The 19,629-nt window shown below is 33.3% G+C and overlaps 2 protein-coding genes across 3 annotated transcripts in view; both read left to right on the forward strand.

Moving 5' to 3' along the window:
* The window catches only part of myd88 (MYD88 innate immune signal transduction adaptor), a 16,436-nt gene extending 7,984 nt beyond the window's left edge, over positions 1–8,452 (forward strand). For both annotated transcript variants that reach the window (XM_062020658.1, XM_062020657.1), the window contains exons 3-6: positions 4,343–4,474; positions 5,713–5,890; positions 7,861–7,952; positions 8,022–8,452. In XM_062020658.1, coding sequence (XP_061876642.1) covers positions 4,343–4,474; positions 5,713–5,890; positions 7,861–7,952; positions 8,022–8,176 — 557 coding nt within the window. In that variant the 3' untranslated portion in view covers positions 8,177–8,452. The remainder of the gene's footprint in view (positions 1–4,342; positions 4,475–5,712; positions 5,891–7,860; positions 7,953–8,021) is intronic.
* A 509-nt stretch (positions 8,453–8,961) lies between these two features.
* Positions 8,962–19,629, forward strand: part of LOC133630366 (serine/threonine-protein kinase OSR1-like) — a 96,811-nt gene continuing 86,143 nt past the window's right edge. Inside the window, exon 1 of the mRNA XM_062021936.1 lies at positions 8,962–9,593. Within this exon, the coding sequence (XP_061877920.1) occupies positions 9,524–9,593 (70 nt within the window). The 5' untranslated portion in view covers positions 8,962–9,523. The remainder of the gene's footprint in view (positions 9,594–19,629) is intronic.

The following is a 19,629-nucleotide window of genomic DNA, read 5'->3' on the forward strand; positions in this document are numbered from 1 at the left end:
CTTCGCTGGGCCCGAGCTCATCTAAGATGGACTGATACAAAGTGGAAAAGTGTTCTGTGGTCTGACGAGTCCACATTTCAAATTGTTTTTGGAAACTGTGGACGTCGTGTCCTCCGGACCAAAGAGGAAAAGAACCATCCGGATTGTTCTAGGCGCAAAGTGTAAAAGCCAGCATGTGTGATGGTATGGGGGTGTATTAGTGGCCAAGACATGGGTAACTTACACATCTGTGAAGGCACCATTAATGCTGAAAGGTACATACAGGTTTTGGAGCAACATATGTTGCCATCCAAGCAACGTTACCATGGACGCCCCTGCTTATTTCAGCAAGACAATGCCAAGCCCCGTGTTACATCAACGTGGCTTCATAGTAAAAGAGTGCGGGTACTAGACTGGCCTGCCTGTAGTCCAGACCTGTCTCCCGTTGAAAATGTGTGGCGCATTATGAAGCCTAAAATAGCACAAGGGAGACCCCCGGACTGTTGAACAACTTAAGCTGTACATCAAGCAAGAATGGGAAAGAATTCCACTTCAAAAATGTGTCTCCTCAGTTCCCAAACGAGTGTTGTTAAAAGGAAAGGCCATGTAACACAGTGGTGAACATGCCCTTTTCCAACTTCTTTGTCACGTGTTGCAGCCATGAAATTCTAAGTTAATTATTATTTGCAAAAAAAAAATAAAGTTTATGAGTTTGAACATCAAATATGTTGTCTTTGTAGCATATTCAACTGAATATGGCTTGAAAAGGATTTGCAAATCATTGTATTCCGTTTATATTTACATCTAACACCATTTCCCGACTCATATGGAAACAGGCTTTGTAATTTAAAACTTCATCTCAGTGTGTTAATAATGACTGAATTAATTAATTACATATTACAAAACTGTTGTGTATACTAATTCACAGATGCTATTTTATTATATAAAAAGGTCAGTAAATGATGTATATATTTGTAAAGGCTCTGAAGTGGGAAAGGGGTAGGATTAAATAAGCTTTGCTTCTTCCTACTCCTTTTCGGACATGATGTAAAGTGAAATGATATGAAACTGTGTGATTTATTATACTGTAAGTGTGTTCATGTTCGAAATAAACTACAGAAAGAAAGAAATATAAAAAAATACATACAATAAAAAATAGGATAAGATACAAAATTCAAACGGGAAAAAAAAGGCTAATGTAAATCACTTTAAATTTCTGCAGTAACGAAATCAATTTAAGGGCTTTTGTATTTTTAATAATTTTCCAAGATTTAATTATATAACTTTAAATTAGAGATGTCCGATAATATCGGTCTGCCGATATTATCGGACGATAAATGCGTTAAAATGTAATATCGGAAATTATCGGTTTCGGTTTTTTTATCATCAGTATAGTTTTGTTTGTTTTTTGTTGGTTTTTTTATATATTAAATCCACATAAAAAACACAAGATACACTTACAATTAGTGCACCAACCCCAAAAAACTCCCTCCCCCATTCACACTCATTCACACAAAAGGGTTGTATCTTTCTGTTATCAATATTGTGGTTCCTACATTATATATCAATATATATCAATACAGTCTGCAAGGGATACAGTCCGTAAGCACACATGATTGTGCGTGCTGCTGCTCCACTAATAATACTAACCTTTAACAGTTAATTTTACAAATTTTCATTAATTACTAGTTTCTATGTAACTGTTTTTATATTGTTGTACTTTCTTTTTTATTCAAGAAAATGTTTTTAATTTATTTATCTTATTTTATTTTATTCATTTTTTTAAAAAGTACCTTATCTTCACCATACCTGGTTGTCCAAATTAGGCATAATAATGTGTTAATTCCACGACTGTATATATCGGTATCGGTTGATATCGGTATCGGTAATTAAAGAGTTGGACAATATCGGCATATCGGATATTGGCAAAAAGCCATTATTGGACATCCCTACTTTAAATTATTAGAAAATGTAGGTTTCACTTTTCATAATACGACATTTATGTAGAATTTTTTTTTGCATGGAGCATAATTTATTTGTAAAAAATTTAATTTTTTTTTATTGAACAACAAACATACATTTATAATGCACACAAAAGTCAAGGCACTTTCAACATAACCAACAATCTACACGTCAGGATGAGCAAATCACGACATCAGCAAACATGTCAAGGAAAGAAAACTAAAACAAATAAAAATAGAATATAAAAAAATATATAATAAAAAATAGGATAAGATACAAAATAAAAAAATAAATAAAAAAAGGCTAATCTAAATCACTTTAAATTTTTGCAATAACGAAATCCATTTAAGGGTTTTTGTATTTTTAATCATTTTCCAAGATTTAATTTAATATCTTTAAATTATTAAGCCAATTAGAAAATGTAGGTTTTACTTCTCATAATACGACATTTATGTAGAGCATTTTTTGCGTGGAGCATAATTTTTTTTCATTTATTATACAAAATTCAAACAGAAAAAAAAAAAAAAAGGCTAATCTAAATATCTTTAAATTTCTGCAATAATGAAATCAATTTAAGGGCTTTTGTATTTTTAATCATTTTCCAAGATTTAATTTAATAACTTTAAATTATTAGAAAATGTAGGTTTTACTTTTCATAATACGACATTTATGTAGAATTTTTTTTTGCATGGAGCATAATTTATTTAAAACATTTTTTTTTTTTTTTAATTGAACAACAAACATACATTTATAATGCACCAAAAGTCAAGGCACTTTCAACATAACCAACAATCTACACATCAGGTTGAGCAAATCACGACATCAACAAACATGTCAAGGAAAGAAAACTAAAACAAATAGAAATAGAATATAAAAAAATATATAATAAAAAATAGGATAAGATACAAAATAAAAATAAATAAAAAAAAGGCTAATCTAAATCACTTTAAATTTTTGCAATAACGAAATCCATTTAAGGGCTTTTGTATTTTTAATCATTTTCCAAGATTTAATTTAATAACTTTAAATTATTAAGCCAATTAGAAAATGTAGGTTTTACTTTTCATAATACGACATTTATGTAGAGCATTTTTTGCGTGGAGCATAATTTTTTTTCATTTATTATACAAAATTCAAACACAAAAAAAAGGGCTAATCTAAATATCTTTAAATTTCTGCAATAATGAAATCAATTTAAGGGCTTTTGTATTTTTAATCATTTTCCAAGATTTAATTTAATAACTTTAAATGATTAGAAAATGTAGATTTTACTTTTCATAATACGACATTTATGTAGAATTTTTTTTTGCGTGGAACATAATTTATTTTGAAAAAATTTAAATGTTTTTATTGAACAACAAACATACATTTATAATGCACACAAAAGTCAAGACACTTTCAACATAACCAACAATCTACACATCAGAATGAGCAAATCACGACATCAGCAAACATGTCAAGGAAAGAAAACTAAAGCAAATACAAATAGAATATGAACATAAAATTATAATAAAAAATAAGATAAGATACAAAATTCTAATAGAAAAAAAAAAGGCTAATCTAAATCACTTTAAATTTCTGCAGTAACGAAATCAATTTAAGGGCTTTTGTATTTTTAATAATTTTCCAAGATTTAATTTAATAACTTTAAATTATTAAGCCAATTAGAAAATGTAGGTTTTACTTCTCAAAACACGACATTTATGTAGAGCATTTTTTGCGTGGAGCATAATTTTTTTTCATTTATTATACAAAATTCAAACACAAAAAAAAGGGCTAATCTAAATATCTTTAAATTTCTGCAATAACGAAATCAATTTAAGGGCTTTTGTATTTTTAATCATTTTCCAAGATTTAATTTAATAACTTTAAATTATTAGAAAATGTAGATTTTACTTTTCATAATACGACATTTATGTAGAATTTTTTTTTGCGTGGAACATAATTTATTTTGAAAAAATTTAAATGTTTTTATTGAACAACAAACATACATTTATAATGCACAGAAAAGTCAAGGCACTTTCAACATAACCAACAATCTACACGTCAGGTTGAGCAAATCACGACATCAGCAAACATGTCAAGCAAAGAAAATTTAAGCAAATACAAATAGAATATTAAATATTAATTTATTTTGTTTGTTTTCAAAACCCCGCTCCACCGCACCGTGTCACCACTTCCGCTCTTAGCGCCTTCAAAATAAGAGCTCAAGGCATGTACTGTATAACAGCTTACAACAGGGACTGAACATCACAAATAGGTTACACTAGTGTCCTTCGTAGCGTCCTAAAAGCGTCTCTTTCAACTCCGGCGAGGATTAAACTCGCTAAGTCGTCCTGGGAAACAAGCACGACGGTGTTAATTAGCGTGGAGGCGCACGTTTGTGGTGTTTGTGTGTCAGAGGAAGACGTGAGGAAGTATCAGGAAAGTGAGAAGAAAAGGGCGCAGCGCCCCCTGCAGGTGCCTGAGGTGGACAGCTGTGTTCCTCGCAGTCAAGACAGGTCTGGACTCACCCTGCTGGATGACCCAGAAGGTATGAAAGCTGCTGTTAATACTCAAGAACAGGGGTCACCAACGCGGTGCCCGCAGGCACCAGGTAGCCCGTAAGGACCAGATGAGTAGCCCGCTGGCCTGTTCTAAAAATAGCTCAAATAGCAGCACTTACCAGTGAGCTGCCTCTATTTTTCAAATTGTATTTATTTCCTAGCAAGCTGGTCTCGCTTTGCCTGACATTTTTAATTCTACGAGAGACAAAACTCAAATAGAATTTGAAAATCCAAGAAAATATTTCAAAGACTTGGTCTTCACTTGTTTAAATAAATTCATTAATTTTTTTTACTTTGCTTCTTATTACTTTCAGAAAGACAATTTTAGAGAAAAAATACAAACTTAAAAAATGATTTTAGGATTTTTAAACACATATACCTTTTTAATTTTTAAATTCCTTCCTCTTCTTTCCTGACAATTTAAATCAATGTTCAAGTAAATTTATTTTTTGTATTGTAAAGAATAATCAATACGTTTTAATTTGATTCTTCATTTTAGCTTCTGTTTTTTCGACGAAGAATATTTGTGAAATATTCCTTCAAACTTATTATGATTAAAATTCAAAAAAATTATTCTGGCAAATCTAGAAAATCTGTAGAATCAAATTTAAATCTTATTTCAAAGTCTTTAGAATTTTTTTTTTTTAATTTTTGTTCTGGAAAATCTAGAAGAAATAATGATTTGTCTTTGTTAGAAATATAGCTTGGTCCTGTTTGTTTTATATTCTAACAAAGTGTAGATTGGATTTTAACCTATTTAAAACATGTCATCAAAATTCTAAAATTAATCTTAATCAGGAAAAATTACTAATGATGTTCCATAAATTCTTTTTTTAATTTTTTCAAAAATATTTGAATTAGCTAGTTTTTCTCTTCTTTTTTTCGGTTGAATTTTGAATTTTAAAGAGTCGAAATTGAAGATAAACTATGTTTCAAATTGTAATTGTCATTTTTTTTCGTGTTTTCTCCTCTTTTAAACCATTCAATTAAGTGTAAATATCATTCATTATTAATAATAACATAGAGTTAAAGGTAAATTGAGCACATTGGCTATTTCTGGCAATTTATTTAAGTGTGTATCAAACTGGTAGCCCTTCGCATTAATCAGTACCCAAGAAGTAGCTCTTGCTTTCAAAAAGGTTGGGGACCCCTGCTCCAGAATGACACAAAAGCACATTTGCAAAGTGATGTTGACGACGTTCATCCTGGAATGACTTGTGAGCAGGCGCTCCGGAGATGTTTGACGCCTTCATCTGCTACTGCCCGAGCGACGTCGGCTTTGTGCACGAGATGATCCGCCAGCTGGAGCAGACGGACTACAAGCTGAAACTCTGCGTGTTCGACAGAAACGTCCTGCCAGGCTCGTGTGTTTGGACCATCACCAGCGAGCTCATCGAGAACAGGTGTGCTGCCACTTCCTGATACCACTTCCACCTGCTCTTGTTGCAGCACTCGTGTTTTACTACCAGCTGCAGCACTCGTGTTTTACTACCAGCTGCAGCACTCGTGTGTTGCAACACCCTGCAGCACTCGTGCACACAAAGTGAAGGACTGCTCAACACTGTACATCTTAGTTTTTATTCTTTATTATGTTAGTTTTTGTGTTCATTTGAATATCTTTATCTTAGTTTTTATATTTTATATATTAGTTTTTATACATGTGTACGTTAATTTTTGATATTTTATGTTTGTTTTTCAGTTTTTATGTTCATTCTAATATTTTTATTTTAGATTTTAGATTTTATGTTAGTTTTTATAGATGTGTGCATTTTAGTTTTCATTATTTTGTAAGTTGTTTTTTATTTGATGTCTGTTTTATGTTAGTTTTTATATTTTTATTTTAGTTTTTATACATGTTAGTTTGTGTTATTTTGTTTTAGTTTTTATGTTCATTTGAATATTTTTTATCTTAGTTTTTATATTTGTATATGTTAGTTTTTATACATGTATTTTTTGTGTTTTTTCTGTTTGTATGTTAATTTGAATATTTTTATCCTAGTTTTTATATTTTTATTATGTACATTTTTTATTATCTTATATGTTAGTTTTTATGTTCATTTGAATATCTTTATCTTAGTTTTTATATTTTATGTTAGTTTTTATACATGTGTACATGTTAGTTTTTGTTATTTTATGTTAGTTTTTCAGTTTTTATGTTCATTCTGATATTTGTATTTTAGTTTTTACATTTTATGTGTTAATTTTTATAGATGTGTGCATTTTAGTTTTCATTATTTTGTATGTTGGTTTTTATTTTATGTCTGTTTTATTTATGTTAGTTTTTATATTTTTATTTGAGTTTTCATACATGTGTACATGTTAGTTTGTGTTATTTTGTTTGTTAGTTTTTATGTTCATTTGAATATTTGTATCTTAGTTTTTGTATTTATATACAGCACGTTAGTTTTTATACATGTATTGTTTTGTATGTTTTTTCAGTTTGTATGTTAATTTTAATATTTTTATCCTAGTTTTTATATTTTTATTATGTTAATTTTTATTATCTTAAATGTTAGTTTGTATGTTCATTTGAATATCTTTATCTTAGTTTTTATATTTTATGTTAGTTTTTATACATGTGTACATGTTAGTTTTTGTTATTTTATGTTAGATTTTCAGTTTTTATGTTCATTCTAATATTTTTATTTTAGTTTTTATATTTTATATGTAAGTTTTTATAGGTGTGTGCATTTTAGTTTTCATTATTTTGTATGGTCTGTTTTATTTGTTAGTTTTTATATTTTTATTTTTGTTTTTACACGTGTGCATGTTAGTTTGTGTTATTTTGTTTGTTAGTTTTTATGTTAATTTGAATATTTGTATCTTAGTTATATATATAAGTATATATATTATTTAGTTATATATTTATATTTGTATATGTTAGTTTTTATACATGTATTTTTTGTATGTTTTTTCTGTTTATATGTTAATTTAAATATTTTTATCCTACTTTTTATATTTTTATCATGTTAATTTTTTATTATCTTAAGTTAGTTTTTATTTATTTTATTTGTTTTATCATTATTAGTTTTTATATTTTCATTTCAGTTTTTATGCATGCGTACACGTTAGTTTTTAAACCTATTTTTTATTATTTTATATGTTAGTTTTTATTATATGTCTGTTTTATTATTATGTCAGTTTTTATATTTTTACTTTTTATACATGCCTACATGTTAGTTTTTTTACACGTTTATTTTTTTAGATGTTTGTTTTGATGTCATCATGTTATTTTTATACATGTTAGTTTTTATAAATGAGTAATAATGTATTATTTTGTATATTTGTTGAATTATTTGACGTGTTTTAATATTTCCATGTTAGTTTTTGCACGTGCTAAACTATTGAGGTGTGTTTGTGTGTGACGGTGCAGGTGCAGGAAGATGGTGGCCATCATCTCCGATGAATACCTCGACAGCGACGCCTGCGACTTCCAGACCAAATTTGCTCTCAGCCTCGCTCCCGGTGAGTCGGACATCTTTCTTCGGTTCCCGTTCCACGCCGCTGACCCGTGTGTCCTTCTCCCCGTGACAGGAGCTCGGAGTAAACGACTCATCCCCGTCGTTTACAAGTCCATGACCAAAAAATTTCCCAGAATCCTCAGCTTCCTGACCATTTGCGACTACACAAATCCTTTGACTCAGGGCTGGTTTTGGGGACGACTGGCCAAGTCTCTTTCACTGCCATAATTTGTTTTTAAAGTATTTTTTTTTTTTTTTTAATTCTTTCAAATTTAAAAAAAATGTGAAGTCGTGTTAAAATGCTATATTCACACCATGTACTTTTACATGAATGCTGTATTTTTTTTAAACGGGTGACAATTATTGTAATATAGTTATTTTTATATACTTTATATAGACCGCAACTTTCCCTCTGTGTGTTTCGACACTTCCCCGAGTAAAGATAAAGAAGAGGAAGAGGAAGTGATTGTAGGCAATACCTTCACGTGCTTTTCTCTTCTGTCACTGTGCATTTAATCTTGTTTGTGTTTATTCCATACACAAAATACAGTGTGTAATAATAAATGCCTTCAAGAAATAATCAAGATTGCGCAAACCTTGCGTGTAATTCCAACCACCGCCTCTGGTGTCGCCATTGAGCGACGCACAAAACATGAATTTCTTTTGTTTTTTTCTGGCAGGAAATCAATTTGTAGCCAATCACAGCACGGTGTTTGTGGCATTGTCCAATCAGAGGGCAGGGTGCGCCAGAATTCAACGCCCCCTTTCAATGGAAGTCGTTAAAGTTTAATTCCCTGCGTTTCAGCTGTCAGGTATTAAGTGTATATTATTTGTTGCCTCGTCGTGATTAATTTAGTCATATTTTAATAATAGTCGGATTGTTGTCGGCCAGACGTACTTTTGTCAGTGAAATTAGTCATTTTGTTTCATCTTGGTATTGCGCAAAAGGAAGCGATCTCGCCTAGAAGTCAAACATAAGAGAAAAGATCCATACGAGGCCACCATTGAAAGTGGGGCGGCATCCATTCTCTGTGCACAGGCACGGCTTGTGGGTCGTTTAAACGCTCGGTACAATGTTGTGTGAACATGTTTCGACGCAAAGAACACCGCGTTAGACGCCTTGTCGTCCGCAGTGCGGCGCCAGTGTGTCGGTAGTTTGTACTCGGGTTAACGAGGAATGCTAGCAAAGTTGACAGGAAGCCCCCCACCCCCTCAAATGCCCAAAAGCAACATGGCCGCCGAGGAAGTGCACACTCGCTGAGGCGGTAGGCGGGGCCAAATGCCCACAAGCAACATGGCCGCCGAGCATGCGCACACTCGCTGAGGTGGAAGGCGGGAGGCGGGGCCAAATGCCCACAAGCAACATGGCCGCCGAGCGAGCCCACATTCGCTGAGGGAGGAATGCGGTAGGCGGGGCCGGCCAGGCTTGTGTCAAACTTTGGGAATGACAGGAGTGCTGCAGGAGTCGCAAAGAAGGGAAAGTGTCGCCCTTGTTCCTGATATTTGGACTACTTGGACTTGTTTGAACGCACACCACTCTTGTTCCTCGACACGCTGGCAACAAATACCTCAGCAATGTCGGAGGACCTGACTTGCCAACCTTGGTCCATCAAGAAAGATGATTATGAGCTACAACAGGTGATTGGTAAGTCATGTCTGACATTGTTCATTCAGCTTCCTTAAAGACCAAACAATGGTGCGTTTTGAAAGCGAGAACAAGCTCAGGGCATCTTCTTTTTCCTGTGCTCTGGCGGGTTGATCGCCTGTGACGACGAGGCAGTCTTTGCCGGGCGGTGTTAGAACTTGTTTCCGCTGTGAAGGACAACCCCACCCAGTGGGGCTACGCCGGTATTTTGAAACGAGCGTCAGAATGGGGAACAGTGTGCCTGGGCGAAAGCCACATTTTTTAACACTAAATTGTTTTTACACCAAATTTTTACACACTGACTTGTAAAACACTATTTTAGCACACTGAATTTTTACACATTGAATAAAAAAGAAATAAATAAATTACAGTGATTTTTTTTAACATTAAATATTTTTACACACTGACTTTTAAAGCACTATTTTAGCACACTGAATTTTTACACATTAAATAAAAAAAACACGTTTTTTTTACACTAAATAGTTTTTTTACTGAATTTTTACACACTGACTTTTAAAACCCTGTATTTCAGCCCTCTGAATTTTTACACATTGAATAAAAAATAAATAAATAAATTACAGTGATTTTTTTTTTACATTAAATATTTTTACACACTGACTTTTAAAACACTGTTTTAGCACACTGAATTTTTACACATTAAGTAAAAAAAAACATGTTTTTTTTTACACTAAATAGTTTTTTACTGAATTTTTACACACTGACTTTTAAAACCCTGTATTTCAGCCCTCTGAATTTTTACACATTGAATAAAAAATAAATAAATAAATTACAGTGATTTTTTTTACATTAAATATTTTTACTCACTGACTTTTAAAACACTATTTTAGCACACTGAATTTTTACAGATTAAATTTTAAAAAACATATTTTTTCACACTAAATATTTTAACTGAATTTTTACACACTGACTTTTAAAACCCTGTATTTCAGCCCTCTGAATTTTTACACGTTGAATAAAAAATAAATACAAAATTTACAGTGATTTTTTTTTTTTACATTAAATATTTTTACACACTGACTTTTAAAGCACTGTTTTAGCACAATTAATTTTTACACATTAAATAAAAATAAAAAACATGTTTTTTTTACACTAAATAGTTTTTTACTGAATTTTTACACACTGACTTTTAAAACCCTGTATTTCAGCCCTCTGAATTTTTACACATTGAATAAAAAATAAATAAATAATTTACAGTGATTTTTTTTACATTAAATATTTTTACACACCAACTTTTAAAACACTATTTTAGCACACTGAATTTTTACAGATTAAATTTTAAAAAGCATATATTTCTTCACACTAAATATTTAACTGAATTTTTACCCACTGACTTTTAAAACCCTGTATTTCAGCCCTCTGAATTTTTACACATTTAATAAAAAATAAATACAAAATTTACAGTGATTTTTTTTTACATTAAATATTTTTACACACTGACTTTTAAAAGACTATTTTAGCACGCTGAATTTTTACAGATTAAATTTGAAAAAACATATATTTTTTCACACTAAATATTTAACTGAATTTTTACCCACTGACTTTTAAAACCCTGTATTTCAGCCCTCTGAATTTTTACACATTTAATAAAAAATAAATACAAAATTTACAATGATTTTTTTTTTACATTAAATATTTTTTACACCAAATCTTTACACACTGTCCTTTAAAACACTGTATTATAGCACTCTGAATGTTTACACATTGAATTAAAAAAAAAATTAAGGTGATTTTTTTTCACACATTTTTTTTACACCAAATGTTTACACACTGACTTTTAAAACACTATTTTAGCACACTGAATTTTTACAGATCAAATTTTAAAAACTATATTTTTTTAAACTAAATATTTTAATTTAATTTTTACACACTGACATTAAAACCCTGTATTTCAGCCCTCTGAATTTTTACACATTGAATAAAAAATGAATACAAAATTTACAGTGATTTATTTTTTACATTAAATATTTTTACACCAAATTTTTAGTCACTGTCTTTTAAAACACTATTTTAGCACACTGAATTTTTACAGATTAAATTTTAAAAACTTTTTTTTTTTTTACACTAAATATTTTACTGAATTTTTACACACTGACTTTTAAAACCCTGTATTTCAGCCCTCTGAATTTTTACACATTGAATAAAAAATAAATACACATTTTAGAGTGATTTTTATTTTACATTAAATATTTTTACACCACATTTTTACACACTGACTTTTAAAACACTGTATTTTAGCACTCTGAATTTTTACACATTGAATAAAAAAATAAAAAAATGAAGGTGATTTTTTTTTTACACATTTTTTTTTACACCAAATGTTTACACACTGACTTTTAAAAACTATTTTAGCACACTGAATTTTTACACATTGAATAAAAAAGAAAAAATACAGTGATTTTTTTACACTAAATATTCTTACACTGAATTTTTACACATTGAATTAAAAAAAACTATTTTTTTTACAATTATTTTTTTACACTAAATATTTTTATACACTGACTTTTAAAACACTGTATTTTAGCACTCTGCATTTTTACACATTGAATTTTTAAAAACGTAATTTTTTTACACTAAATATTCTTACACTGAATTTTTACACATTGAATTAAAAAAAACCTATTTTTTTTACAATGATTTTTTTACACTAAATATTTTTATACACTGACTTTTAAAACACTGTATTTTAGCACTCTGCATTTTTACACATTGAATTTTTAAAAACGTAATTTTTTTACACTAAATATTTTTATACTCGTTATTTCAGGAGAAACTGTACTTTTTTTTTTTTTTTTTTTTAACTTTGCCTGTCATTCACCATCCTTATGTCAGACAAGAACACACATTTTTCTTTTTTTATGCATTCCAAATCATAGATAAAAGCTAGCAAAAGTCAGCTAACAATGTAGTCAATGGAGTTGCACTATTCCGCCTATAAAGCGCTCTAAAAACCTCCATCAAGGTTTTATTCAAACAAGGTTTTATTTACAAATATAACATACAGTACAACATGTAAAATTTACGTACTTTGCATTAATTTCACAATATTTGCTATTTCCTTCAACAACAACAAGACTGCTAATCATGGCAGACTTGATGAGAGACAACAAAGACTACTTTGGGACAAATGGTGATCCAGAAACTTCTATTTTTGAACCTGAATACAAGGAGGATGATCTACAAGTTTTAGAAGCTGTGTGCTAAACACTAAGCACCATGTAGCAGTATTGCTAAGTGCTAAACAAGATATACAAACATAATAAAACAATCACTTACTGTACAATGTCTGCTCTCACTGGGATAAAGACTGATGTTTATATATTTCCCTTTACAGCGTAGTCCTCACAAAGGGTTAAAGGCCTACTGAAATGAATTTTTTTAATTTAAACGGGAATAGCAGATCCATTCTATGTGTCATACTTGATAATTTCACGATATTGCCATATTTTTGCTGAAAGGATTTAGTAGAGAAAATCGACGATAAAGTTCGCAACTTTTGCTCGCTGATAAAAAAAGCCTTGCCTGTACCGGAAGTAGCGTGATGTCACAGGAGCTAGTATTCCTCACAATTCCCCGTTGTTTACAATGGAGTGAGAGAGATTCGGACCGAGAAAGTGACGATTACCCCATTAATTTGAGCGAGGATGAAAGATTCGTAGATGAGGAACGTTACAGTGAAGGACTTGAGAGGCAGTGATGGACGTATCTTTTTTCGCTCTGACCGTAACTTAGGTACAACCTGGCTCATTGGATTCCACACTCTCCTTTTTCTATTGTGGATCACAGATTTGTATTTTAAACCACCTATACTATATCCTCTTGAAAATGAGAGTCGAGAACGCGAAATGGACATTCACAGTGACTGAACATGTAAATACACGATTAATAATATTCAGCTTTGCGAAGGTAAAAAAAATAGAAGCTAACCTAGCAACGTAGCCAACGTGATAGCATAGCAGTCTCAAATGCAGATAGAAACTAAATAAAAAAAAAACCCTGACTGGATGGATAGACAGAAGATCAAAAATACTATTAAACGATGAACATGTAAATACACGATTAATAATATTCAGCTTTTCGAAGCTAAAAAAATAGAAGCTAACCTAGCTACGTAGCCAACGTGATAGCATCAGTCTCAAACGCAGATAGAAACTAAATTTAAAAAAAACCCTGACTGGATGGATAGACAGAAGATCAATAATACTATTAAACCATGAACATGTAAATACACGATTAATAATATTCAGCTTGGCGAAGCTAAAAAAACAGAAGCTAACTTAGATGCGGAGGCGGGCTTACTCACTGTAGTGCGTCTGCGATCCTGCTCAAAACACAACACAACCTCCTGGTGTTGGTGTTGCTGTAGTCCGCCGCTCCACCGATCGCACCTACAACTTTCTTATTTGCAGTCTCCATTGTCCATTAAGCAAATTGCAAAAGATTCACCAACACAGATGTCCAGAATACTGTGGAATTTTGTCGAAGAAAACAGAGGTATTTGAATTGGGTCCAAACACTTCCCTTGCCCTCGTGACGTCACGCGCATACGTCATCATACCGCGACGTTTTCAAGCGGAAGTTTCCTGGGAAGTTTAAAATTGCACTTTATAAGTTAACCCGGCCGTATTGGCATGTGTTGCAATGTTAAGATTTCATCATTAATGTATAAACTATCAGACTGCGTGGTCGGTAGTAGTGGCTTTCAGTAGGCCTTTAAAAAAGTGGAGTTTTTATGTGTCTTTCTTGCCGTCTCCGGGTTTAAATTGGATGTCAAAGTTGACCAACTTGTCAGATTATGTCCACAACCTTCGACTATCCAGGTGAGAGACATGATTTATGATCCAGAATTAACTTTCACCAACCCAGAGGCGACGCAGCAGCTCAATATGTCAATGTAGCAGCATACGCTCGTTAGCTCTCCAAAAGTAGTCTCTCTGTGTAAGCGCTTATAATAACAATACTGCTAATACTTGTTTATATTCGGGTGACAACATGTAGCAATATTGGCACTTTTTGGATGTTTTTTAGTAGGCTTCATAGTGCACTTCCTTGATCTGCGTAGTTAGCCCCCTTTTACTTGCTGTGTTCTACAATTTAGTGATCAAAGGTTTTACGTGACGTGAAGCTGTTACTTCTTGCCCCTGAATCATTGCCGAGTCCCGTATCAGGTCCACGGTGCAGAAGCAGCATTCCCAGCTGTGCAGGGCTGCCCGAGGATGGGCCCGCTATCTCCCCTGGGGAGGGGAGCGGGGGGGTGTTATTACACGGTTCACACCCGCTCCTTTCAGCTCATTGTGTGCCGCAGCAAACCAGACTGCAAAGAAATACAGTCTGGGCTAATCCACTGTACGCTCTACTTCCTGGTTGCCGCCGAAGGTCTGGATTGACAAAATAAAACCATCCCCGATTAAAAAAACTTGACACAAAAAATAACTCCAGTTGGCAGTTTTCTGAGAAATTGTGTGTGAATGCTGGAATGTGCAAGTCGGACCTAAAAGGCTAACATTCGCATGTTAACGGGTAAAATGGGTCGAGTACCAAGTCTTAAGACTTTAAAGCAGTGGTTCTTAACCTGGGTTCGATCAAACCCTAGGGGTCCGGTGAGTCGGGCTCAGGGGTTCGGCGGAGGTCAAGACACACCCGACTCATCGTGTAAATAAAAACTTCTCCCTATCGGCGTATTACGGATACGGCAACAGCAGAAGTCAGACTGATTTGCAGGTGTGTCATTTGTTGTGAGTTTATGCTCTGTGTTGGTTTTGTTGTTTGAACAAGGTGATGTTCATGCACGCTTCATTTTGTGCACCAGTATAAAAACATGGTAACACTTTAGTATGGGGAACATATTCACCATTAATTAGTTGCTTATTAACATACAAATTAGTATCATATTGGCTCTTAAAGGCCTACTGAAAGCCACTACTAGCGACCACGCAGTCTGATAGTTTATATATCAATGATGAAATCTTAACATTGCAACACATGCCAATACGGCCGGGTTAACTTATAAAGTGCAATTTTAAATTTCCCGCCACACTTCCGGCTAAAAACGTTTTATTATGCTGACGTATGCGTGTGACGTCACGAGGGCAAGGGAAGTATTCGGAGCCCGTAGAAGCTCTTGTTTTCATTTCATAATTCCACAGTATTCTGGACATCTTTGTTGGTGAATCTTTTGCAATTTGTTTAATGAACAATGGAGGCTGCAAAGAAGAAAGTTGTAGGTGGGATCGGTGTATTAGCGGCTGGCTGTAGCAACACAACAAGGACTACTTACTTGGATAGCAGACGCCTAGCCGATGCTAGCCGCCAAACCCACGGGTGAAGTCCTTCGTCGCGCCGTCGATCGCTGGAACGCAGGTGAGCACGGCTGTTGATGAGCAGATGAGGGCTGGCTGGCGTAGGTGGAGCACTAATGTTTTTATCATAGCTCTGTGAAGTCCGGTTGCTAAGTTAGCCTTAGCGTCGTTAGCAACAGCATTGTTAAGCTTTACCAGGCTGAGAATTATTAACCGTGTAGTTACATGTACATGGTTTAATAGTATTGTTGATCTTCTGTCTATCCTTCCAGTCAGGTATTTATTTATTTTGTTTCTATCTGCATTTGAGACAGATGCTATCACGTTAGCTCATGCTAAAGAGCTTCGTCGATGTATTGTCGTGGAGATAAAAGTCACTGTGAATGTCCATTTCGCGTTCTTTACTCTCATTTTCAAGAGGATATAGTATCCGAGGTGGTTTAAAATACAAATCCGTGATCCACAATAGAAAAAGGAGAGAGTGTGGAATCCAATGAGCCAGCTTGTACCTAAGTTACGGTCAGAGCGAAAAAAGATATGTATTTCACTGCATTCTAGTCCGTCACTCTAACGTTCCTCATCCACGAATCTTTCATCCTCGCTCAAATTACTGGGGTAATCGTCGCTTTGTCGCTCTGAATCTCTCTCGCTCCATTGTAAACAACGGGGAATTGTGAGGAATACTAGCTCCTGTGATGTCACGCTACTTCCGGTACAGGCAAGGCTTTTCTATCAGCGAGCAAAAGTTGCGAACTTTATCGTCGATTTTCTCTACTAAATCCTTTCAGCAAAAATATGGCAATATCGCGAAATGATCAAGTATGACACATAGAATGGATCTGCTATTCCCGTTTAAATATAAAAAAAACATTTCAGTAGGCCTTTAACTAGTAATTATTAAGTACTTATTAATGCCTTATTCGGCATGGCCTTATTATAACCCTAACCAAATAACTCTAAATTAAGTCTTTGTTACTTAGAATATGTTCCCCTGGTGTCCAAAAAACTGTAAATTAAGTTTTTGTTACTTAGAATATGTTCCCCATACTAAAGTGTTACCAAAAACATATAACTTTGTCTTGAATTTGAAAAAAAAACCCATTTTATTTTTCACTAAAGAAGGGTTCGATGAATGTGCATTTAAAACTGGTGGGGTTCGGTACCTCCAACAAGGCTAAGAACCACTGTAGTGTATGCATGTAAAACTAGCTAAAAACGTTAGCATGCTAATGTTAGCACGCTGATGTTAGCACGCAAATGTTAGAATGTATCAAGTGCCAAGTCCATAAATCTCTTATAAGGGTACGCAGCATGGAGCGCTACTGCCTACTGGCGCTGACGAGATGCGGGGCCGCCATCTTGGAGTGGTGATCCGCTCCACTCAGTGCAATTAGTTTGGCAGGAGCAATGAACTGTCAGCGCATTTAATTCATCTTACCTCACTGAATACCACTGATTTTCAAGCAGTTTTTTGTCGTACGTGTAGCTATGATAAAGGACACATGTTTTATTATTCACAGTTTGCTTAACAGTAATAGAATATTCTTATATGCTTTAAGTGACCAGACGTCCTAGATCAAAACTGGGAATATAAACCCAGAGAAGGGGGAATAAAACGGTCAGCTATTTTTAAGTTGAAGAAACAATATGATTAGGTTATATATACATGCGTATATATCCTACATAAACAATGTATGAATACATTAGATATCTATATATCTTATAGGCTGTATCTCTGTTGAGAGTTTATTCTGTCTTGACACTTTGTATTGATATTTTGTATTACATTCTTCCCTTAAATGATCATGTTTACAGTGATTGTTTTATATGTATTTTTGATGTATGTCGCTTTGGATGAAAGCGTCTGCCAAACACTTAAACATAAACATATATAAACACCCGAAAGTCTTTATATCAGCTAAAACCACCAATCTGTTTCACTGGATTCAGAATAAAACCAAATTCTGTCTTGCCCAACAATGTTAGTATTTGAATATTGTTACTTGAGGACTTATTCCTGGTTACAATTATACTGTTAAGAAAGTATTGTCTTATACTTTGCCTAAAATGAGAATGCATCATAATTAGTGGTGGCAGGGGGAATTTTGTTTTAGGTGGGGCTGAAAGTTTGTAAACCAAACTCCTGTAGGGGTGTCATCCTCCCCCAGAAGATTTATTTGTGATGTTCACATACAAATGAAGCATTCTGACAAAATAATGAAGAGAAAATAGAACATTTCATAGGTTTGCAGAGAACTATATAAAATATGCACACACTCTTTTCACAAAATACAACCAATAATACGTTAATGTTAAATCTTACTTGTGAAAAGTAATCCCCCGATTCCTATTTTCAACAGTCGGCTCATTTGAGCAGGAAAACGCTGAACACCAGCCCGGCATCTTTGTTTTCTACCTGTCAACTGTCAGTTTAGGCTGCTCGCCAGCTCCTCATCACCACTTCAAGATGGCGGCTGAATTTCTCGCGTCACAGCAGCCAATGCTGCGTCTACTTATAAGATGTCTATGGCCAAGTCATGTGGCTATGAAGCGTATGCATGTAAAACTAGCTGAACACATTAGCATGTTATCGTTAGCATGCTAATGTTAGAATGTGTCGAGTACCAAGTCGTATGACTATGAAGCGTATGCATGTAAAACTAGCTGAACACATTGGCATGTTATTGTTAGCATGCTAATGTTAGAATGTGTTGAGTACCAAGTCGTATGACTATGAAGCGTATGCATGTAAAACTAGCTGAACACATTGGCATGTTATCGTTAGCATGCTGATGTTAGAATGTGTCGAGTACCAAGTCGTATGACTATGAAGCGTATGCATGTAAAACTATCTGAACAGATTAGCATAATGTGTCATGTATCAAGTCATATGACTATGAAGCGTTTGCATGTAAAACTAGCTAAAAATGTTAGCATGTTAATGTTAGAATGTTAGAACACACATTCCTTTCCATAGTTAAATAAGAATAACAGGGCAAATTAACGTTACACAGTCGTTATTTCCTGTCACTAAACCTGCAGAAAATAATTCTTCTCAGGTTTCTCCATGTTTACATTTGCACACTTTGCACTATTTTCTTACACTTTATGAAGCATTTCTTACATATTCATTATTTTCAAGAGCTTATTGTTAAGTGTTCAATGTGATTGTACTATTTTGTTGACATTGTTTGAGTGTTTCCATGCTTGTGTTGACATTTCCTTTCTGCCTTGATAGCTGAGGGGTTATAATCAAAGGAAGTTACATTTCAAATAAATATTATTCTCCTGCTCCTTATTTTCCATAAGTCATAAAAAATTTCAATAATTATCGATATCGACCAATATATTAATAATATTCAAACATTTACTGCATAACAAAAACATATTCCCATAGTTAAATAAGAATAACAAGGCAAATTAATGTTACACAGCCGTTGTTTCCTGCCACTATAAAATAGTTCCCAGGTTTCTCTATGTTTGCATTTTCACAATTTGCACTATTTTCTTACACTTTATGAAGCATTTCTTACATATTCATTATTTTTATGATCTTATTGTTAAGTGTTCAATGTGATTGTACTATTTTGTTGACATTGTTTGAGTGTTTTCCATGCTTGTGTTGACATTTCCTTTCTGCCTTGATAGCTGAGGGATTATAATCAAAGGAAGTTACATTTTAAATAAATATTATTCTCCTGCTCCTTATTTTCCATAAG

The sequence above is a fragment of the Entelurus aequoreus genome, linkage group LG15, assembly GCF_033978785.1.
Source record: "Entelurus aequoreus isolate RoL-2023_Sb linkage group LG15, RoL_Eaeq_v1.1, whole genome shotgun sequence".
In the NCBI taxonomy this organism is placed as follows: Eukaryota; Metazoa; Chordata; class Actinopteri; order Syngnathiformes; family Syngnathidae; genus Entelurus; species Entelurus aequoreus.